Source organism: Pholcus phalangioides, unplaced genomic scaffold (assembly GCF_987345545.1).
Source record: "Pholcus phalangioides strain wild (caught in Gottingen) unplaced genomic scaffold, Ppha-v1.0 ptg000009l_1, whole genome shotgun sequence".
Taxonomy (NCBI): Eukaryota; Metazoa; Arthropoda; class Arachnida; order Araneae; family Pholcidae; genus Pholcus; species Pholcus phalangioides.
In genome coordinates, this window is record NW_028301602.1 from 60,082,836 (window position 1) to 60,102,936 (window position 20,101).

The 20,101-nt window shown below is 34.1% G+C and overlaps 1 protein-coding gene across 1 annotated transcript in view; it reads left to right on the forward strand.

The window, feature by feature from the left end:
* The window catches only part of LOC149083416 (guanylate cyclase 32E-like), a 112,105-nt gene that overhangs the window by 4,002 nt on the left and 88,002 nt on the right, over positions 1-20,101 (forward strand). The window contains exon 2 of the mRNA XM_089236706.1: positions 5,740-7,322. Coding sequence (XP_089092832.1) covers positions 6,885-7,322 — 438 coding nt within the window. The 5' untranslated portion in view covers positions 5,740-6,884. The remainder of the gene's footprint in view (positions 1-5,739; positions 7,323-20,101) is intronic.

Sequence of the window (20,101 nt, forward strand, 5' to 3'; positions counted from 1 at the left end):
ATTATTCATTTTATTTATTCTAAAGTTCGTCCCGATAATTCTGAAATTATTTTCTCACAAATTTTAAATTTTTATTAATTATCAAATTATTTCTTTACAAAAATTGTTAATTTTTCATTAATAATTAATCTTGAAAATTCTCAAATTACTCTTGACATACTGAAATTATTCTCAAAATGCTGAACCGTAATGAATACAATTATTTTTTTCTATCACTGGTTCTGCAATTATTTCTTTCGGTAATTCTGAAATAATTTTTTTATAAATTATGAATTTTCATCAATTATGAAATTTTTTTTTAACAGTTCTAAAATTATTTTTTCATTAATGCATTTTTTGGTATTTCTTTAAATTCAGTAATTATGTATACCCTTGGGATGCCGAATTTCGCCTCTCGAAATATGTAGCCTATAAGAAATCATAAGCCTCAAAAACTGTTTTGTCTCAGGGTTCCCCGAATTCGTTAGGACGGCCCTTTTAATGTACTAAATGCACAGCATTACTATTGAACATGGAAAGTATCTCACAGTTCCAAATACAGCGGTACAGATTTCAGTACCAAGAGATCTTTAACGAATTTTTAATTTTTTTTTTTTGGAATTCAATCGCTTTTCAAAAATGGTCGGTGGGCCACAGCAAAAACCTCGGAGGGCCACATTTGGATCGCGAAGCATGAGTTGAAGACTCTTGCGATGATCTCAATATCGGTGATTTAAATGCGTGTATTTTTCTATCTCCTCTTAACTAACCTGGTATTTTCTTTTAAATTGACCATTTTTAGCTTTCAAAAAGTAGCAAAAATTAAAAAAGATTAATCATTAATCTCTATGTGAATTTTTCTTAAAATATTACGAGATGAATTTCTATAGGTACAATTAAGAGATGAGCCTAATGAATTTCATAGTTGACATTTTTTTAGTTGAGGATCGTATATAAACTTAAATTTTTAAATTTTTCCCTGATCACTTTAAGGGGATTAAAGATATCATAACACCAGTTCTTTTTATTTATTGAAAATTCCCCATATTTCGTTCAATATGAATCAATCATACAATTTTTATTTGTTTCGAACACTCATTGTGAAACACCCTACACCTTTCATATGTTTTCTCAATTACATTGCGAGAGTTAAATAAGAAGTTTCGCGAAAGTTAGAGCCTTCTAATTATAGCAAGCATTGTATTAAATTTCAGACATTCGCTTCTAGAACAGTTGAGTTGGCAATGAGAAATCTCCGTTACACAAAAGGAAATGCTCAGGGAGTGAAGATTGATTAATCCTTCGAAATTAATCATTTCTCCGATCAGGGGAGAATTGTCGGTGTTGTTCCTCACGGAAAAGATCTTAGCGTGTATTACTTTTCTCAACGGTAATTGAAAACTTAAGAGATACGTCGAACAGTAATTTGCTATTAATGAAAAATGTTACGGGAAACGGTAATATCGAAAATAAATTTCACAGAACTGAACATATCGTGGGAATAATAAAAATTTACATATATGCTAATTATTAATGAATGCAATTCCTTCCGGAAGTGCGTACAAAATAAGTTTTCAAACCATCTAAAACAAGGGTCTTCAACATTTCAGACAAGGCGGTCCCAACTGAATTGCCCACGGAGCCTGTGGGCCACCAACTCATACTGAGGTATTTACAATTCTAAGAAGAACCCAGAGATTTTTCAAGGGCTTTTGCTGGTGTAATTTACAGTGACATCTCAATAGACGGGGCAAACGTGGTCCCAAAGTGTATAGGTGCAAAAATTACTGAAGACTTATTTATTCCGAAATTATTTATTTTATTCATTATTAATTTTGATTTGTTCTGAAATAATTTTTTTTCACTACTTTTGAAAAAGTTTCTGTTTAGTTAATCATTATTTAGTTCTTGATAATTTGCAATTATTCTTTTATTAATTGTAAAATAAATACAAATACAAATACAAATACAAATACAACGCCACAACAGGCAAAATGCCCAACGAGGTGGCTGATAAAAAAATGCCCATAAAAATATGGATGTCATATGTTTCAAAAATACAGCAATCCCATTAAAAATGCAATTAACACAAATTATAAACAATATATACACATGATAAAATATTATACAATGCCCATAAAGAATACTTATGGTTGTCTTATTCTAAGAATGGATAGCTTCTCGATTTACCCCAACATGTTTATCGTATTTCTTTTTAAACGTGTCAATTGTGTTACAATTTACTACCTCCGGGGGTAAGCTATTCCATTTATTAACAACCCTATTAGAGAAAAATTCCCTGCGACACCATAACCTTGCATTGTCCCTCACCAATCGATACTGGTGTCCCCTTGTAAAAGCGGTTGATTGGCGGTGTACTAAAAGTTCATGGTCCATCCTATCCATCCCATTGAAAATTTTGAACACTTCGATCATATCTCCTCGACACCTGCGTTCATCCAATGTAAACATATTCAAAAAATGAAGTCTCTCTTCATAACTCAAGCCCTGTGTGCCAATAAGGACACGCGTAGCTCTTCTCTGCACCCCTTCAATCAAGTCTATGTCCCTCTGTAGGTATGGTCTCCAAAACCTTACCGCATACTCCAGTCCAGGACGAACTAAGCCTCGAAAAAGCGGAAGAATGACTTTAGGAGAACGCGAAGAGACCTTTTTGAAAATGAGACCAAGCATTCTATTCGATTTTTTGACAACCGCTGAACAATGTTCAGAAAACTTAAGTCGCTCGTCAATGAGAATTCCCAAATCGGTGACTCTAGTTGCATCCGGGATAGTGACACCATTCAACTCGTAAGAGAACCGTGGGTTGTTCGAACCAAAATGAGCGACCATGCACTTATCTACGCTAAACGTCATGCTCCATTCATTTGCCCATGCTGCAATCTTGTTTAAGTTGGTCTGGAGCAACTCCCTATCGCTTTCATTCCCGATTACCCCCATTAGCTTCACATCATCTGCGAATTTGCTAGTAATTCCATCGATACCCTGATCGAGTTTGTCGATAAAAAGTGAAAAAAGTATGGGGCCAAGGACACTTCCCTGAGGAACTCCACTTGTGACGTCTGTCCAACCAGAGAATTCCCCGTTCACCATAACTCGTTGCGACCTATCTCTTAACCACGATTCTATCCAATTCAGCAAGTTGCCCCCTATTCCAATCTCGTGTAAACGCTTCAAGAGTTTGCCATGTTGTACCCGATCGAATGCCTTCTGGAAATCAAGGTAAACAACGTCGACATTTTTGCTCTTACCCAAAGCCTTAGTCACGTAATCATAGAAGCAAAGGAGGTTAGTTACACATGACTTCCCCTTCCTGAACCCATGCTGATTATCCGACAATACATTATTCTCGTCTATCCACTTCACAAACTGCCTTTTGATGATAATTAAATAATAACTTCTAATACGAATTTTGAAATTATTTCTTTCAGTGATTTATAATTTTTTTTCCAATAATTCTGAAGTTACTCTTTCAAAAAACTCAAACATTGTTTTTTTCATTAATTCTGAATTTGCATCAATTCTGGAATTATTTTTTTCACTAATTCCCTGAATTTTCATCAATTTTTTCTAGATCTATTTCTTTCCTTAATTCTGAATTTTTATCATTTTATTCTGGAAGTATTTATTTTATCAATTCTGGAATTAATCGTTTTCGATTTTTTTACCATTTTTTTTAAAATAATCGGTGGGCCACGACAAAAAGCTGCAAGGGCTAAATGTTGCCCATGGGCCATGAGTTGAAGACCCCTGGTATAAACTATCCTGAATTTTTAGAATCTGTAAAACATATATCTTGAAAATGTAACTCTCATTGAAAATTGAATTTAAATTTTCATAAATTTTATTGGTCATGATAATTCCAAAAGCGAAAGAAATACATTGCCAAACAAACTATTACGTTGAAAATTACTCACGAATAAAGAAAAATCATAACCTATTGCAATATCAGTCACAGGAAAAAAATAATTAAAAATATTAATCAAACACAACTAATTGAAGGATGTAATTTTATCATGATGAATCGTCTGTTTTTTCATGCAAAAAAAAAAAACCACAGAAAAATGATATTAACATGAAATAAATATTTTCTTATTTTTCTTTTTTGTTGTCAAGTAAAAATTTATGAAGAAAAACTCAAAAATAACTGAAGATGTTCTACCAATTACGTTCAGAATTTCGAGTCATAAACTGAACGGAAAAATGTCTCTCTTGATAACAAGAAAAGCATGTTTATAAAGAAGGATTAAAAAATTTATGCTGACTTGTTTGACAAGCATTAAACTATTCCCAAGGAAGACATCCCGGAATGTTATGAATTGTCATTATCTCTAGGCTTTGTAATTTTTCGTAGTCATTATACGCTTGACAAAGAACAAGTACCTACTTTGCACAAAAGACGGAGAACTTTCTTCTAACATAAATTTATTTCTTTTTAATTCTTTTCTGAGGAAAAACCTTGTTAAGGAGGCTTACCTAGAACTTTCTACACAAACCAAACTTCCAAAATATTTATGACACTACAGTCCATTGTTTCTGCCTTCATGGAATTTTTACCTTTTATATAAAAATTAATCACACAATTTTGCAGTTAATATATTTTGCTGAATGTCTTAGTGATCTTTAAGAAAAATGCTCATTATAATTTACAATGTATACCCAGTACCTTACCTCTTCATTTGTGGCTCTTTCTATTGAAATTCTTTTAAGGTCGGGGTTACACTATGAAAGTTTGACGAAAGATCTTTTACGAAGTTGAAAAAAAAAACAACTAATGGGCCTGTTGGTTACGAATGTACCCGACACGCTTATTGGTTGCATTTTATAAAATTTTTAAATTGAAAAACTAACAAATTTCACAAAATTTCGTTTCATAAGAAATTAGGGAATGCAGTATTTAATTTACGTATGACGTATAAAAATAAAATAAAAATATCAAATTAATTAATAAATTCCAGTTCGAACTTTACATATAAAATGAACGTAAAGAATAGGAAAAAAGAATTAATAAACTAAAATAATTATTCATGTATTCATCTTTACCATAAAATTACCATAATAGAATAAATATGATGTAGTAATTTTCAAAATCCAATTAAAAAGTTCTTTTGTTCTTGAAAATTTTCCACTCTTAACATAATATTAATTTAATTTATATTCAATACGGGCACAATTAATGCAATACTGACACATAGAAATCCTCTTTTGCAGTCACAATATGGATAAGTTTACGAAAATCTATTGGAAGTTAATCACTTTTGTAAAATTTAAGAAAAGCTGTACGCATGAGTTGCTAAATTCATTTCTCACATTTGAAAATTGTTTGATTGTTTTTCGGTAGAAGAAAAATGATAACTGAAAGCAAGAAAGAGAGAACAGGAAATCTTCCAATTTCCATCATAAATATTATAGGTATTTTAGAAAGCGGTTTGATTTTCGTTCCAAATCCGATAAAATTCCTTGTTGAATATGTATTTTTCGTGAGGAAACAATTATACGTAATTTTTTTTGTTGAAAATTTTAGCTTTTGTTCAACGTGATTGAACTGAATTACGATTGAATTGAATTACGCATTTTCCATTTGGTGTTTCAATTTATTTTCTATATGTTGTCAATGCTTTGAGAAAATAGTAGTTCAATATATATATATATAATATTTATTTTATTTCTACCATATATTATATTTTCTTTTCTATCTTTCTGTATATTATATCATTTTATTTTCTTGTATTATTTTAGGAATCAAAAGACAGACGTGTGTTTCTGAGACTTTATCTGATTTTTTAGAGAGATTTTATTACCGCATCAGGAAGATGAAGTGCATTTCTTTTACATTTATCACCATATTTTATTAGTGACTTATCTCGACAAAACACTGCCATAACAACAATGGTGATCTAGATAGATTGGTTCAACTTATTCTCAGGAATCTTAAATTTGAATGGTTGATTTTTTTTCTTCAAAGTTGGTACTGAAACATTTTGGTGATTAGATTAGGATTAGTTCAAGCGATGTGGATCATTATAGAAGCCTTTCTTGGCATCAACGCATATTTTCTATGCTCTTTTTGCTTCAAAAATATTTCACGTTGCATGACATTGATTAAGAAATGAATACACCTAGAAGCATTCGATATCATTTCCTGCGAAAGATTGCCACAACCGATATTACGTTCGAATGAAGTCTTAAAAGTGACGTCAAATTTGTACTAATTAGTTCCGAGATGTGTGGAAATGGAAGTGATATGGATGCGCTTTGGAAAATATTCATCCTTCAGGTCACAATAATATGGGTGATGAAACCTGTCAAGTTATTCCGAAGAAATTAATATTAACATTCCCTTAGCAGAAAAAAGCACTTGGAAAAAAAGTTTCGACAAACAAGAAGACGTTAGATTTTAGATTGTGTGAGCTTTTGGAATTTAGTTCGAACAAAATTTTAATAAGTTTTAATTTAATGAATTACCTTGAATTGCAAAATTAACCTACGAAATGGAGTTTATGACGCAATGAGATAGAAACTGAGAGAGTGAAATGGAAATATTCAATTTGTTTACGATTTGACGTTTATTCATTCCATCGAAATGTGTAGCTTAATTTATGGTAACGGTATGTAATATGTACGACTGGTGAAAAATCGGGCTGAGCCCTAATGATAATAATTAAACAGTTTCTACCTCAGATGATAAAATGCCACGGACTATCAGTGTCCAAGACTCCCGGAGAAGAGTGAACTTGAAAATGAAGCAATCCTGTAGTTTTTTTGAATGACATTGTAGTTTTCTTTTTTTCAAACAGAAAAAAATGAGCTTTTTATGAAGGTCCTCATTTCCTATCCCTTCCCTCCATTGGTCACCCCGATTAAATTCATCTAGTGCAATCAGTATGCCATTACCTGTACACCTTCTCAAGATTTCGGCGGTACTCTACATACAACTCTACGTACTGAACAGCACCCATTACAATGATACTGACTTGTCTACGGAGAGCGAAGAATTCTCTAGGTACGTCAACAAGACCTGGATGGATCCAGGGAAACCAAACATCACCATCGGTTTTCTGAGTAACTTCCGGGAAGTAGGCAAACTCATTGCGGGTGCGATTCCATTGGCGGTGCAAAGAATCAACGAGGACGGCACTCTGTTGCCCGACCATAACCTGCAGTTCATTGCGTACGATTCTGGAAGACCCAACACCCCAGTGACAATACGTAAGATGACACAGATGAGGGAAGAAGGTGTCGTTGCTTTCATCGGGCCTGATCATAGCTGTGTCTCTGAAGCCATGGTGGCTGCGGCTTGGAACTTTCCCATGATAACTTACGTAAGTATTTAATGCCGAATTCTCCCTCCTCCGTATTATAGTTATCTCATTAATACGTCTCTAGGTGAAGATAATATTTTTTCCGAGAATGTTTTTGATAAAAAAGTATTACCCAATCCAGTTTTTTAATGAAAAAACATAGTGATACTAAAAATATAGTAAAAAACACTTCGGTTTGCAAACTCACTCCGTTCCCGAAGTCCGTTCGCAAACAGAAATAATTTTTCACATAGAAATCAATGTATTGAATGTTCACATCCATGTATTGAAGAATTCCGTTCCTGGACCCCGAAGATTTTCAGTGTGAACGTTTACTGTGCATAACCAATATGGTTATCATTAAGCTAACACGGAAAAATGTTACCATAATTCGAAAGAGATTAAATACAAACGGAATGAAAACGACGCAAGGGCAAAGTCTGGTTTCGTGGATGCGTATCATCTATAATCGCAATGTCAAAGCCCTCAAAATCTCTGTTTGCGCACAACACTATATGGTGACAAAATATACTCTAAGCGGAATTAATGGTTCTGTAAGACACTTGCTGCCAAGCTTTGTAAATAAGAACTATGCAATGTAGGATGATGAAATAGTTTCCAGAAATTACTGATGTATGATTCTATGTCGGATATTATTACAAAACATCTTTGAAAAACTTATTTTCTTCGGAGCTTCATAAAGTTTGAAATGTCCCGCTGATCCATGGGCTGAAGACGAGCCGCATTTGGTGGTGGGAACTTTACTCTGCTGATATATAATAATTCCTCAATCAAATTCTGTCGGGAATGTTTTTTAGCCTTCCGAAATTCTGCTTCTTTCGGGATTTAGAACGTTTTGGATGTTCGTATACCGAATCATTCACAAACCACGACGTTCGTAAACAGTGCGTTTACTGTATTTTCAGTACTTGTGGGATGAATTGCAGACGTATTTACAAAGATATTTTACCGTGAAATATATTTTTGACAGAAATTAGGTAAAATATGTATGTGTCGTATATATTCCATGAATTCTTTTTCTTTTTTAAACGACGCATCGCCCATCACAGAGTCTGGCATAACTATTTATATGATTCTAAATATTACTATATGGTGTTCTGAGATATCTGAGAGTGAGAGAGTGAAAAGATATCTCACTCGAGATTTCTACTTGAAAAAAAGCTTCGACTGTGCGCATGCAACTAAAACATTTCAATTTTTCAATACAGACTGACATGTTTTTCCCTCTCCCCTTTGAGGCACCGGGTGAGCAGCAGTGGTTGGCGAAGATGGTTTTCTGCTGTTTTCCAACTTCAATGTCTTAGTTTGATCCGGTCTTTTAAAAAGTCCACGTCGAAAGCAGACAAACCTCAATAAGATACTTACACAACACAAAAAATTGGCATCTGCCATTTCCACTTGAAAATATGGAAGACATATAATAGCACTTGACTAAGAAACACGCATAACTCACTGACAATATAACGGACGTATTCACCAACACAGTTTCAACTGCAATCGCAGGTGAAAGGATTGAAGATCGAAACGGATTGGTTAAATTAAGGATTTTAACCAATCCGTGTCGATCGCTGATCGTTTAACCTGCGATTGCAGTTGAAACTGTGTTGGTGAATACGGCCGTAAGTGTTATATGGCCACACATACACTCAGAACACATATTCCGGCATGCACCAATCCGTTAGAAATTCCCCAGAGGAATGTTGACGAGGTAGACGTATGGTTAAGTAGCAGTTATTCAATATACAGAGTTCAGCGCTACCACTACTGAGCCGCACACGTACCTCCTAACCATTCTTCTGAAGAATCTCTAATAAATTGGTTCATATCGGAAAGTGCCGTGTGTGTTTTGTGTGAGACTGACGTTAAGTTTGTTTCTGACGAATGCTTGTCATACGTTTCTCAGAAGTGCTATCGTCTATGTTTTGATTTCGGATGTAAACAACTCAGCAGGCTATTGTGCCGGTGTATTTTGCGTGAATTTTAATTGCAGTAGAGTTGTGTCTATTTTTCTCTCTGTGGAATGACTTTTCCAAATGGAAGATCAGCTGCCATTCACGTCTTAAAGGTGAGAAACCCACATAAAACTCAACTTCAGCCGACCACCACTATTCTATCGATAGGATTCGAACCTGGTGCTCTTGATGTAACTTCATCACGTGAAGTTAAAGCTGCCGGAAGATCAGTCAGCTGGAGTTATTTTCACTATATATTTTCGTTTTTTCTAAATACACATATGCTTCGAAAAGCGTTCTTCTCACGTTTGACCAGATGAGTTGGATGGACTGTAGGAGGGTGTTGCTAATTTCCCTTTTACGTTAGAAGTTCCGTAAGGAATATTAAGTCAATTGGAGAGACGAGGTTAGACTAATTGCTTGGACGCTATTTCTGAATGTTATTGACGTGTTAGGCAAGTGCTGAATGGCGGTGGTGGCGGGGTGTCAGTGTTCGATTTTCGAGTAAAATGTTGCACAAATTAATGATTGAAAATACCCAACTCCGTACATACCTAAATTCCATAAACTCTGAAAACAGAACACTAAGGCTGCGGGAATTTCGGAGAAATGCTTCTCTCAAAACAGCAGTATAAATAAATTTCTATTTTTTCAGTTGTCTTTTTGAAAGATAGATGGCTCTCAAAACTCATACGTTTCAAACACACTGATATCCATCCTAGACGGACACTGTACGAGACGGAAGAAAAAATAGTCACTTCATTGATTAATACAAATACAAATACATATAAAATGGAAACCGGTCCAAAATGAAATATTATGAGTATATTCAGTATATGTATGTGTAACATCAAGAGACTGTATTTCAGTCTCTTGATTGTCTGTTTCGTACAAGTTTCACGGTATAATACAATCTAAAAAAAAAGCGAAATACAAACAGGTAATCCGGGTTCGCACCCACAATCATCCAGGGCCGTCATTTCAACTTTTTACAGGGGGGTGGGGGGGGGCAAAGAGCATGTACTCAATGTACGCATATATATATATATATATATACCATTTTTAGAGTTTAGTGTATTTTCAAAGGCCAGGGAGTTTCCCCCCCCCCGGACCGCCCACATGACGGACCTGCAATCATCGGCAAAATAGTGATCAGTGGCCCGCAGGCACTCTACCATTACTCGACAATGTACATCCATCTTATACAGGCAAATCTCTTAGAAAATAGATATATATATAGAAAATATATATGCGTACGCCATCTATACGTCATGTGAAAAAGGGGAAAACAACCAGATCATTATATTAAGCTGATCATTTGTGGATAATGGGAGCATCCTAAGGGCTCATTAATCATTAAAAAATAAATTTTTAATTCATAATAATAGCATTAATAATAGCATTTGTGGTGTAACTATGTAATTAGCGCATTTTTGAAAATGCTCATCATAAAGTTTAAAAAACAATTTTTAACCGGTTATAACAATTTTGTATAGGCGTATAGATATCAATGCGTTTTCGAAAAAATATGAAGCATTTCGATGGAAATTGAATTTCGATTTTTTTTTCACATTTGAAGTCAATATTTGGGCTAAGAATATATTGGTTTCGAATCTCAGCGTAATGAATATCCGAAACTTCCACCCAACTTGAGAGCCAAGTCAAATATTTTACCAGACATATAACCGGCCGGATTTATTTAACTGTGAGATGCCGCAGAAAAAAAAGTTCAAATACACATGGTATAATATGCGTGTGCGCGTATATACATAAAATATATAAAATGGCGTTATCCAGAAATACAGTTTTCCCGCTTTAATGAGCTTCGAAATTTTCCCTCAACGTTTTAGGAATTCGAATTTTTCATTCGTTTTCAGCCATATTTCCTCGAAGCGGGAAATAAAAGCTTGAAAAATTGTAGTCCAATAGTCTCGCCAAAATAAGAAAAATATAATCTAGCATTGAATCACGAAACCCTGGAATTTGTGATTCAAATTTCATTTTGACTCTTTCTTTTTCTCTTCTCATTGCTTCCAAAACATCGCATTCCTTACGGGGAAATCATATACTGGAATTCATCGGCCCATTTTACGTGAATATTGTTTTATCGATTTTTCTCCAGTTGACAAATATTTTCGCCGCCGTGACGTTATTAGGCAAGTGTATCAAGTATGCTAAAATGTGTGAACCTCTCTTTACACATACATAAATTTCTAATTTTTAGCATTTAAGTCTCTGACGAATATTGAATGACCTATGATAAATTTAATGACGTAAAGGGATTACTCCCCTCTCCCATCCTCCATTAAGAGATATAAACTGTTAATTCAAAATAAAGTTTGCCAATCTGACGATACCAAGTTATACTGAAAACTGGCGGTTTTTCAGTGATTTTTGGAAAATTTTCATCTTTTCACCTACACACGTCCCTCGAAAGCCGGTCGAGTGCTTTACCAACTACGCTATAGGGATAGATATATGTATCTATCGGTCAACGTCCATCACACGGTAGTATTCGCATACATATTTACGCGCTCCAAAGTAGAAATCTGTCACTATTGCTTAGTTGCTTAGTTGGTAGAACACTCGACTGGGGTTGGAGTCCCAGTAGGGACAGAGGTGAAAATTTTGCAAGATCTCAACATAACCAGCCAGTTTTCAGTATATCTTGTATTAATCCCCAGAATGTTTCAAATCCTCTAAATTCTTTAAACAAAATAGATTTCAGGTTTCTGTGAGCAGAAATTGGCGGAAGATACGATTACATTGATGAGCGGTAATAGGGAGGAAACGTGATGTGCAGTTACAGATTTTTTTCCCGTGTGGGGATTCCAAACTAGTTTTCATGATGCCATTTCCGTGAAAATATAAACAGATATTAATGAACGTTTAAGCTACAATAATAGACGATGTATGTCTACAGTAACACACGGAAAACTGGAGAACGTCTATGAGTGAATATTCGGTGAATTTATATTTTTATGCCGAGCTCGAAAGATGCATGAAACGTCCGTTTTTCGTGAGTACGCATAAATCAAAGTCAAGAATAATTTGCTCTCAGTAGTGATATGTATTGGTATCTACCTTCAAAGTCTGGATATTTATGTACAATTTATGTGATTTTTTTTATTGAATTGTGTAGATTTGTTTCCCCTCTATTAGTATTGATCAGAGCTTCCAGACTCTTGCGCTATACAGAGCAGCATAGATCAAACACAACAGGGCCGCACTTTCAGACGCTGGACTGTTCCCATAACTATCATTCTCCGTTAACGGACATTTTTCTAGGCGAGTTTGAAGTGACGTGACGTGGAACCACGTATGTATACAACACACGGAGGATATATTTGATTTCATATGATTTCTGATCAGAAAATCATACGTAGGAAAAATGCATTGCCATACTATACGTTCGCGTTATTCCTATATGAATTCCTTTTTAAATACATAAGTCATTACATAATACATAATACATTGTCTCTCCGACAAAGACGAGAGGTAAAAAAGATTATTTTAAGTGAAAAAAACAAAGAATAAAAATCCACACGAAAGGTTTCAGGGCTGCTTTGTTACGTGCACACACGTGGCATAATAACAGCAGCAACAAAGAATGGTGTTTCTATATTTCTTCCATTTAACTCCCGACGTAATATTACGTCAGAAACATTGGAGGAGTTAACCAGTTGAGAGGACATCTTTCTCTACACAAAACCTGACGATGTTGAACATGGAGTATATCACTTTTCAAAATAAAGAAGATGGATGGAAGAACCAGTAATATACGAAACAAGCATAAATATGTTACTCTGACAACATAAATGTGTTAGAGCCATGTATATATACTCACAACATATCACAACTGTATGCACCAATTTGTTAGAAATTCCCCATAGGAATGTTTAAGTGGTACATGTACGCTTAAGTAGTAGCAATATATCTGCCGCTCTTTGGAAATGTCTGGTATCGTGCTCGACTGTTATTGCGGAGATTCAGGTTCGAACTCCGTTGGCGGCACAGTGGTGGTAGGCTAAAGTTTGTTTTCTGTGGTTTTCCAACTTCAATGCGACAATGTGAGTCGGCCTCCCATTTGAAAATATCTCTCTGTAGCGAGCAGGTAGGCATTCAACCAGCACCTCCTAGAGATAGAAGACCTCCACAGTTTGCTTGTGGCGTCAGTAAGTAGTCCATTTTCCCTCAGAATATTCACGGAAAAAATACCCTGCTCGTGCCAGTATTATCATTGTGAGGAAAAGAAATGATCGGGCTCAGAATTGGCGATTTCTATGCCCCACATCCAATAATTATGCGATCAATATTTGGGAGCCAACAGGAAGATTCTACGCCAAAATAAGAAGAAACGGAATAGGATGCTATGTTTCAAAATGAGGCAAACTTGCTAGGTAGTCTGAATGACGTTTATGGCAAACAGTGCAGAGACCTTCTATCACGTGCTGATTCAACACGAAACTTTTGAAAACATTGCTGTATGTCATCCTGCATCATATACAGGGTGCATAGCTAACAGCATGCACTGTAAATTACTGGCGATCCATTTATCCTAGAGACACACTTCCAATCACAAAAGTATTAAAATAACGTGCGGACCTCAGATAAGTCATTCACATTGCAAGGGGTTGTGTAATTATCAAAATAAAAAAGATAACTTTTTATACGGATACCCTGTGACCAAAAACCCGATTAGAAAGTTGTCGCACTGTCTCTCCTCAGACCAAAAAAGCAAAATCCACATTACCAAGTGCAATATTCACTGAGGTATTTGAGTTTTGCAAAACAGGGAAAAATTGGAAAAGCGTTTGCGGGTAAAACTGATTTTTATTCTGTTTTATCTCAACTTTTTTTCCGTTTTCTAAATTAAAATATTTCATGAATGAAGCATTTCAATTTGTAGCATTGCCCTTGAAACCTTGAAAATGTGGAATTTTTTTGTTGGCCTTAAGAGATACAGGGCAAGAACTTTCTGATTGGGTTTTTGAGCACAGAATGTTTATAAAAAGTTATTATTTTTATTTTAGTAACTAAACAATCCCTTGCAATACGAAAGACCTATCTGAGGTCCACACGTTATTTGGGCATTTTTTTCTGATTGGACTTTTTTATGGCCCTAAGGCCAACGGTACGCCAATAATTTGCGGTGCGTGCTGTTAAATATGCACCCTGCATAATTTGAATTGAATCAACATCAAACTTTTCTCAAACTTGTTCAAAAGCATTTTTAGTTGTTCAAATATACAGCTATAAATATTTTTATTAAATCACAATAAAACACGCAGATTCTCGGCACATTATATAAAATTTATATCATCATCCGACGTATGTATAATTTTAATTGAATGAGCTTTATATAATCAAACGCAAGGAAGATTCTCGTTTGACTCGTCGGAACCGTTTCTAGTTGTTCAAACATATCACTGTAAACACTTCTCTTCATTACCGATAAATTATACTTACGCTATCAATCTTGGAATGCAATATGCATTAGTCTATGAATATCAGCTAATTTGAAAAGCGGATTTAATTTCCTTCTAGAACTTGTAGCTTCTATACGACGTGATTTATTTTACGTTTCGGTCGGCAATTTATTTAGACAATTTTTAATCCTCCTAAAAACAGTATTTTTGCTAACCAATACGCTATAACAGGAAATACACGTCATGAATATATTAACTCGAAAAACATTATATAAAAATCTCATCGAAAAATTATTCTGTTGATTATGTAGAACTTCGCGAATGAATTATCTCAATAAACCTAAGGCGGATATAATGGAAGTTTTAATGTTACCGCCTGGTTCTGACGTTTACATCGCCCTGAGGGGTTTTTCCTCGTTTTTTTTTGCCCCTTCATTATAAATCGTATCTTCGAAGTTGACGATAATCAATATGTTTGCGAAATTAAGTTCGTTAAGCTCCAAGAATTTCGCCTCATCGAGTTTGTATAATGATTATTCCCGGAAAAAAAAGGATAAAATTGTCGTCTCATAAAGAAATCTTTGAAAAAATATATTTTGTGAGGAGAAAATTTACTTCCTGACCGTTTCATTATTGGTAGCATCTGATTAAATTTTACTGTCACCGGATTCTAACAATATGATTGTTTGTTGCAAAACTCAATTAGAGTGAATAATATTATGAATATTTTATTGTTTTTTTAAGTTATTGATACATTTTAGTAAATATGTGCAGTATCGAAAAAATTTAATTATAAATATTATGATCATTTTATTTTTTGAAACTTAGTGATGTAAATATGTATTTACGAAATCAGAACTTAATGAAAGTATTTTCTAATTTCTTTATTGTTTGCACATTTGAATAAGAAATGAAAAAAGAAATTAATTTAAGGAATCCGACTACGATTAAAACTTCATGTTCGAAGAAATTACCGAGATTATTTTTAATTTTATGAAATCTTCTTTTCATGTGATTCCAAAACAAGCTTTCTTTTGTTTATATCACTCTCGGAACAGAAATAAAATTTATTAAGAAGTCACCAACGAATAGGGCAAATACACGAAAAATACAAAAAAATATTTTTCGTGTAATTTACCTTATTCGTTGGTGACTTATTCATATTCTTGGGCAAAGTTGATCAACTCTTCCACGAAATTAAATTTAATGAGTGTTGGGTTGAAAGTCTCATTGCAGACGATCAACATGATACTTACATAACAGGGAAATTCAGGCATTTACCATCTTCACTTGAAAATACCAGCGGATTGCCTTGACAACTCTGTGATAAGATGCTCATCTTCCACCATGAAGGCTACCGTCAGGGACCACGGACTCGTTGTTTACCTACGTGAGCCTGGGATTACCACCGATAGATGGCGCCTTCATTTCCCACCCAGCTCTATCGGTTGGAAATTGTCGTATTGTGTATGACCGGAGATGGCGTGGGATAAAGTAGTAGTAGCAAGAACACGAAACAAGCGCAACACCTGACTACAGAAATACGTTAGCGCGTGCATATACATTAAATTTTGGATTATCCGAGGTGAACAGGACCAAGACTACCTCAGATTACTGGAAATTGTTTTATTGGCCTACCAGTTAAAATCAAAACTGTTCATTTGGGGTTTCTTGAGAAAGAAGTTTTAAAAATTCCAGCGCCTTGGATTATCCGAAACCTACAACTTTCAAGACACAAATTATCGAGACTCTACTGTTCATAGTCTTACATCACGTTCCGACGTGTACCGATTCGTTAGAAATTCAGCAGAGGAATGTGTATATGAGCTGCATGTACGGTTAAGTAGCAGTGTGTTTTTACATCAAGCAATATGGCGATAAAGACTTTACTTTGAAACATGATTTCTATGAAGAGAGCTATTGATTATATCATTACAAAATTTTAATACAATATTTTGCCATAACAATATTTAACATTGATTGTGAACTAAAATCTAAGGTCTATCGCATGTATTTGTCTATAAAGTGGTTAATACTGCATACACGATATGTTAAATGAAATGTCAAAAATTCCCTCGTACATCCCAAGATTTGAATTTGAAAGTTATTAAAATTATATACAATTATTTAAATTTTAATTTTTTGCAATCGTTCACGTTTCGAATATTACATGAATTTTGTTCAAAATTTGGCATAAAAATGACTTTTTCATAGAAAATGGCATAGGTAGTCCAAAGTTTATTATTGTTTTCATCATTTTATCGAGACACTTTCTAGCAACAAATGTTATTAAAGTTCACTCCGACTCTATTTTATAGAAAAGTGCAAGAAAGGCCGTTGGATACCTTAATGAAAAACATGACTTTTTCTGTGATAAAAAATAAATAAATAAATAACTAAAACCATCGTTTTTGAATTTTCTCAGGATAAACCGCACCCATTGATATCCAATACTAAACAAGCTTTCTATACAGAAATATACCTTTTCTCGTATTGAGACGGAAGTATTTCCTTGATCTCAAATATGCAAATTAGAAATTTAAAAAAATTGTTTACAAATAAATAAAAAGACGGCATTAACTGTTTCAAAGAATAGCTAAAGAGAAATCCTTTTGAAATGGATTTCGATACGCACGTATACCTTGAAGTTAGTTACTTCCGTTTCTAAAACTTATTATATTCAGCCCTTTCTTCGAAGGAAAAACCAATCTTATACCAAGTAAAACTCAATAATTAAATTCTGCGAATTTAAGAAACCTTCGAGTTCGACAACCTCTCTCTCTCTCTAACGGGTTAATACTCCACACTTTTCCACTAACGGAAAGTTTTTGAATAGTATGGAACAAATCATCAAATTACCACTATTTTTCATGGTTCTAGTAACCGATGCTACAGTTCAGTATACTGACGGAAATTAATGTGCAGATAATAAAAATTCCAATTGATCCATTAATTAGCTAATTAATCTATATATGAGATCTTGCCATGTAGTTATCAAGGAATAGTTGGTTGAGAATCTACCAGACATTCACTATTCATCCGAATGCCGAAATTCACCTCAATTTGCCATTTTTTAATTAAAATATATAAAAAAAATATATAAAGTGAGACTATCCGTAATTCAAAGCATCGCACTCAATTATTAATTTCTTGTGAAATATGGAAATTAATTAATTTTAACCTAAAAACCCATTAGGAATACAATGGGTACGAGCTTGAAATAGAGAAAAAAATATTGCGATTTAAATAAGCAGGTGGCATGTATATCGATCACGTTCAAAAACCTTGATGGTGAAATTTTTAATTGGATTAATTTGATATAAAAATAATTAGGTACTGAAAATAAAAATACTGGTAATTAAATTAATCAGTCATTAATTACAATTATTTATATCATTAAAACTGCGTATTACACGATTGAAAAGGTGTTTAGGGAATTCTAAAATGTCTCAAATTTCATGAATAATTAATTTTTTTAAATATTGATAGCCGAGAATTTTTTTTTGTATTCTGACATTGTATCACACACAATTGTATTGATTAAACATTAACTTTCAACTTTATTAGATACAGCATTTTGTTGGAACACAGAAGGAACATTACTGGCTTCTGTGCGATCGTGTGGGTATTGTGCTGGGCTCTCGTCGTGAGGATCTAGGTATAAACCTCTTTGACGACACAGTGGCGGTCGGCTGAATTCGGTTTTAGAACTTCAACTTCGAGGTACGAATACGATCCGGTTCCCTCCTCACTTTTGGAAGTCTCTCTACAGACATCAGGCATACTTTAAACTCGATACGTACATAATAGGAAAATTCAGGCATTTGCCATTCTCAATTCAAAATACGCAGCACCAGTATAACACGGTTTTCCCAACTGAACATGAGGCAACCAACGATAGATGACTCTTTCATTTTCGACCCAGCTCGATCGGTAGTTAATTGCTGTATGGCAATTTGACCGGAATTGGTGTGCGGTAAAGTAGTAGTAGTATAACACGGAACAAATATAACTATGATAGCATAGATATGTCGTATACAACGTGGCTGATAGGTGACCCGAATCTCTCAGGTTTCTTAATCGACCAGTAACGACGTTTCATCTGTAGGTCATAAAAATTTGAGCCCTACTCATAACATACGTTTCGGCATAAACCGATTCATAAGAAATTCATCAGAAGATTATTTACAAAGTGCATGTACTGTTAAATTATCAGTAATATCTCCTAACTTCCAATTGCATTCTCTCTCAGGTAATTTCCTTTATACTTATATTTCATAAAAAGTCAATTAATGCCATACCATGGGATCATAATCTTGAAAGTTATACTTCATATCCTACTACTACTTAATCGTTACGTGTACCTCGTACTTATTCCTCTTCAGAATTTCTAAGGAATAGGTACATGTCGGAACGTGTTGCGCGCGTATATGTGTGGCTTATGTTGTCATACCTGCACTTGTTTCACATTCTCCTGGTGCTTCTAGCGGTCTTCCATATTTTCGAATGAAGATGATAATGCTATTAAAGCAAGGAAAAAAAACCTCCAGAAAAAAGTAAAAAAAATGTTTAAAAAAGCAAATATTATTTGTAGTGAGTAAATCCGGAAAATTCATACTTCATACTGAGGTTTTCGATAAAAATCATTGAAATTCTTTGTATTCTTTTATGTAATAGAAATGAAAAATGAACTTGAAACGTTGTATTTTACATTTATTTTCACGATAAAAAGCAGAATTTTGTGGAATCATCGTAAACCTTAAGAGGCTTTTGAAATAAGTTTTCCGATGCTCTTAAACACCACGAGAACGAGAATAAAATACGATCTTCCGCGGCTATAAAATTTGTCCGAAACTCTACCTCGAGATATCCAGTTTTAACCTCTCTTCCCTGTTTCTGGTCCAAGCGCCATTTATTCTATTTTGTATCGAGTTTATAACCAAGTTAGTGTTTTTACTTCGAAGCAATAAAAGAAGAACGCGGTCGTTACAGAAATTCTAAACATTTTTAAAAGCTTTTTTTAGAAATCATTTTGAGCTTCGGTAAATTTATAAAACATCGTTCTTCCATGCCGCTAAATTTTTAAACGGCAAAGACAACACTTGTTTTTTTTTTTACTTCGACAAACTTGTTACATGTCACCGTTTATACTCAGTGATAAAGCGAAAATTCTTTAAAGAAGAGAAAAAAAAGTGATGGAATTATTGTGATTTTTTTGTATTTACCTTGATAATTACGGTTCATCCGAGAAGTAAAAATCTGATTTTTTCTAAGAAGGAAATTTCCACACATAGCATCAATTTAATTTTTTTCCTTCTTATCAGAAATTTATTTTTTTAGAGTAAAAAAAATAGACTTTAATTGCGATATATTTTTGGGATAAAATAACTGGTTAATG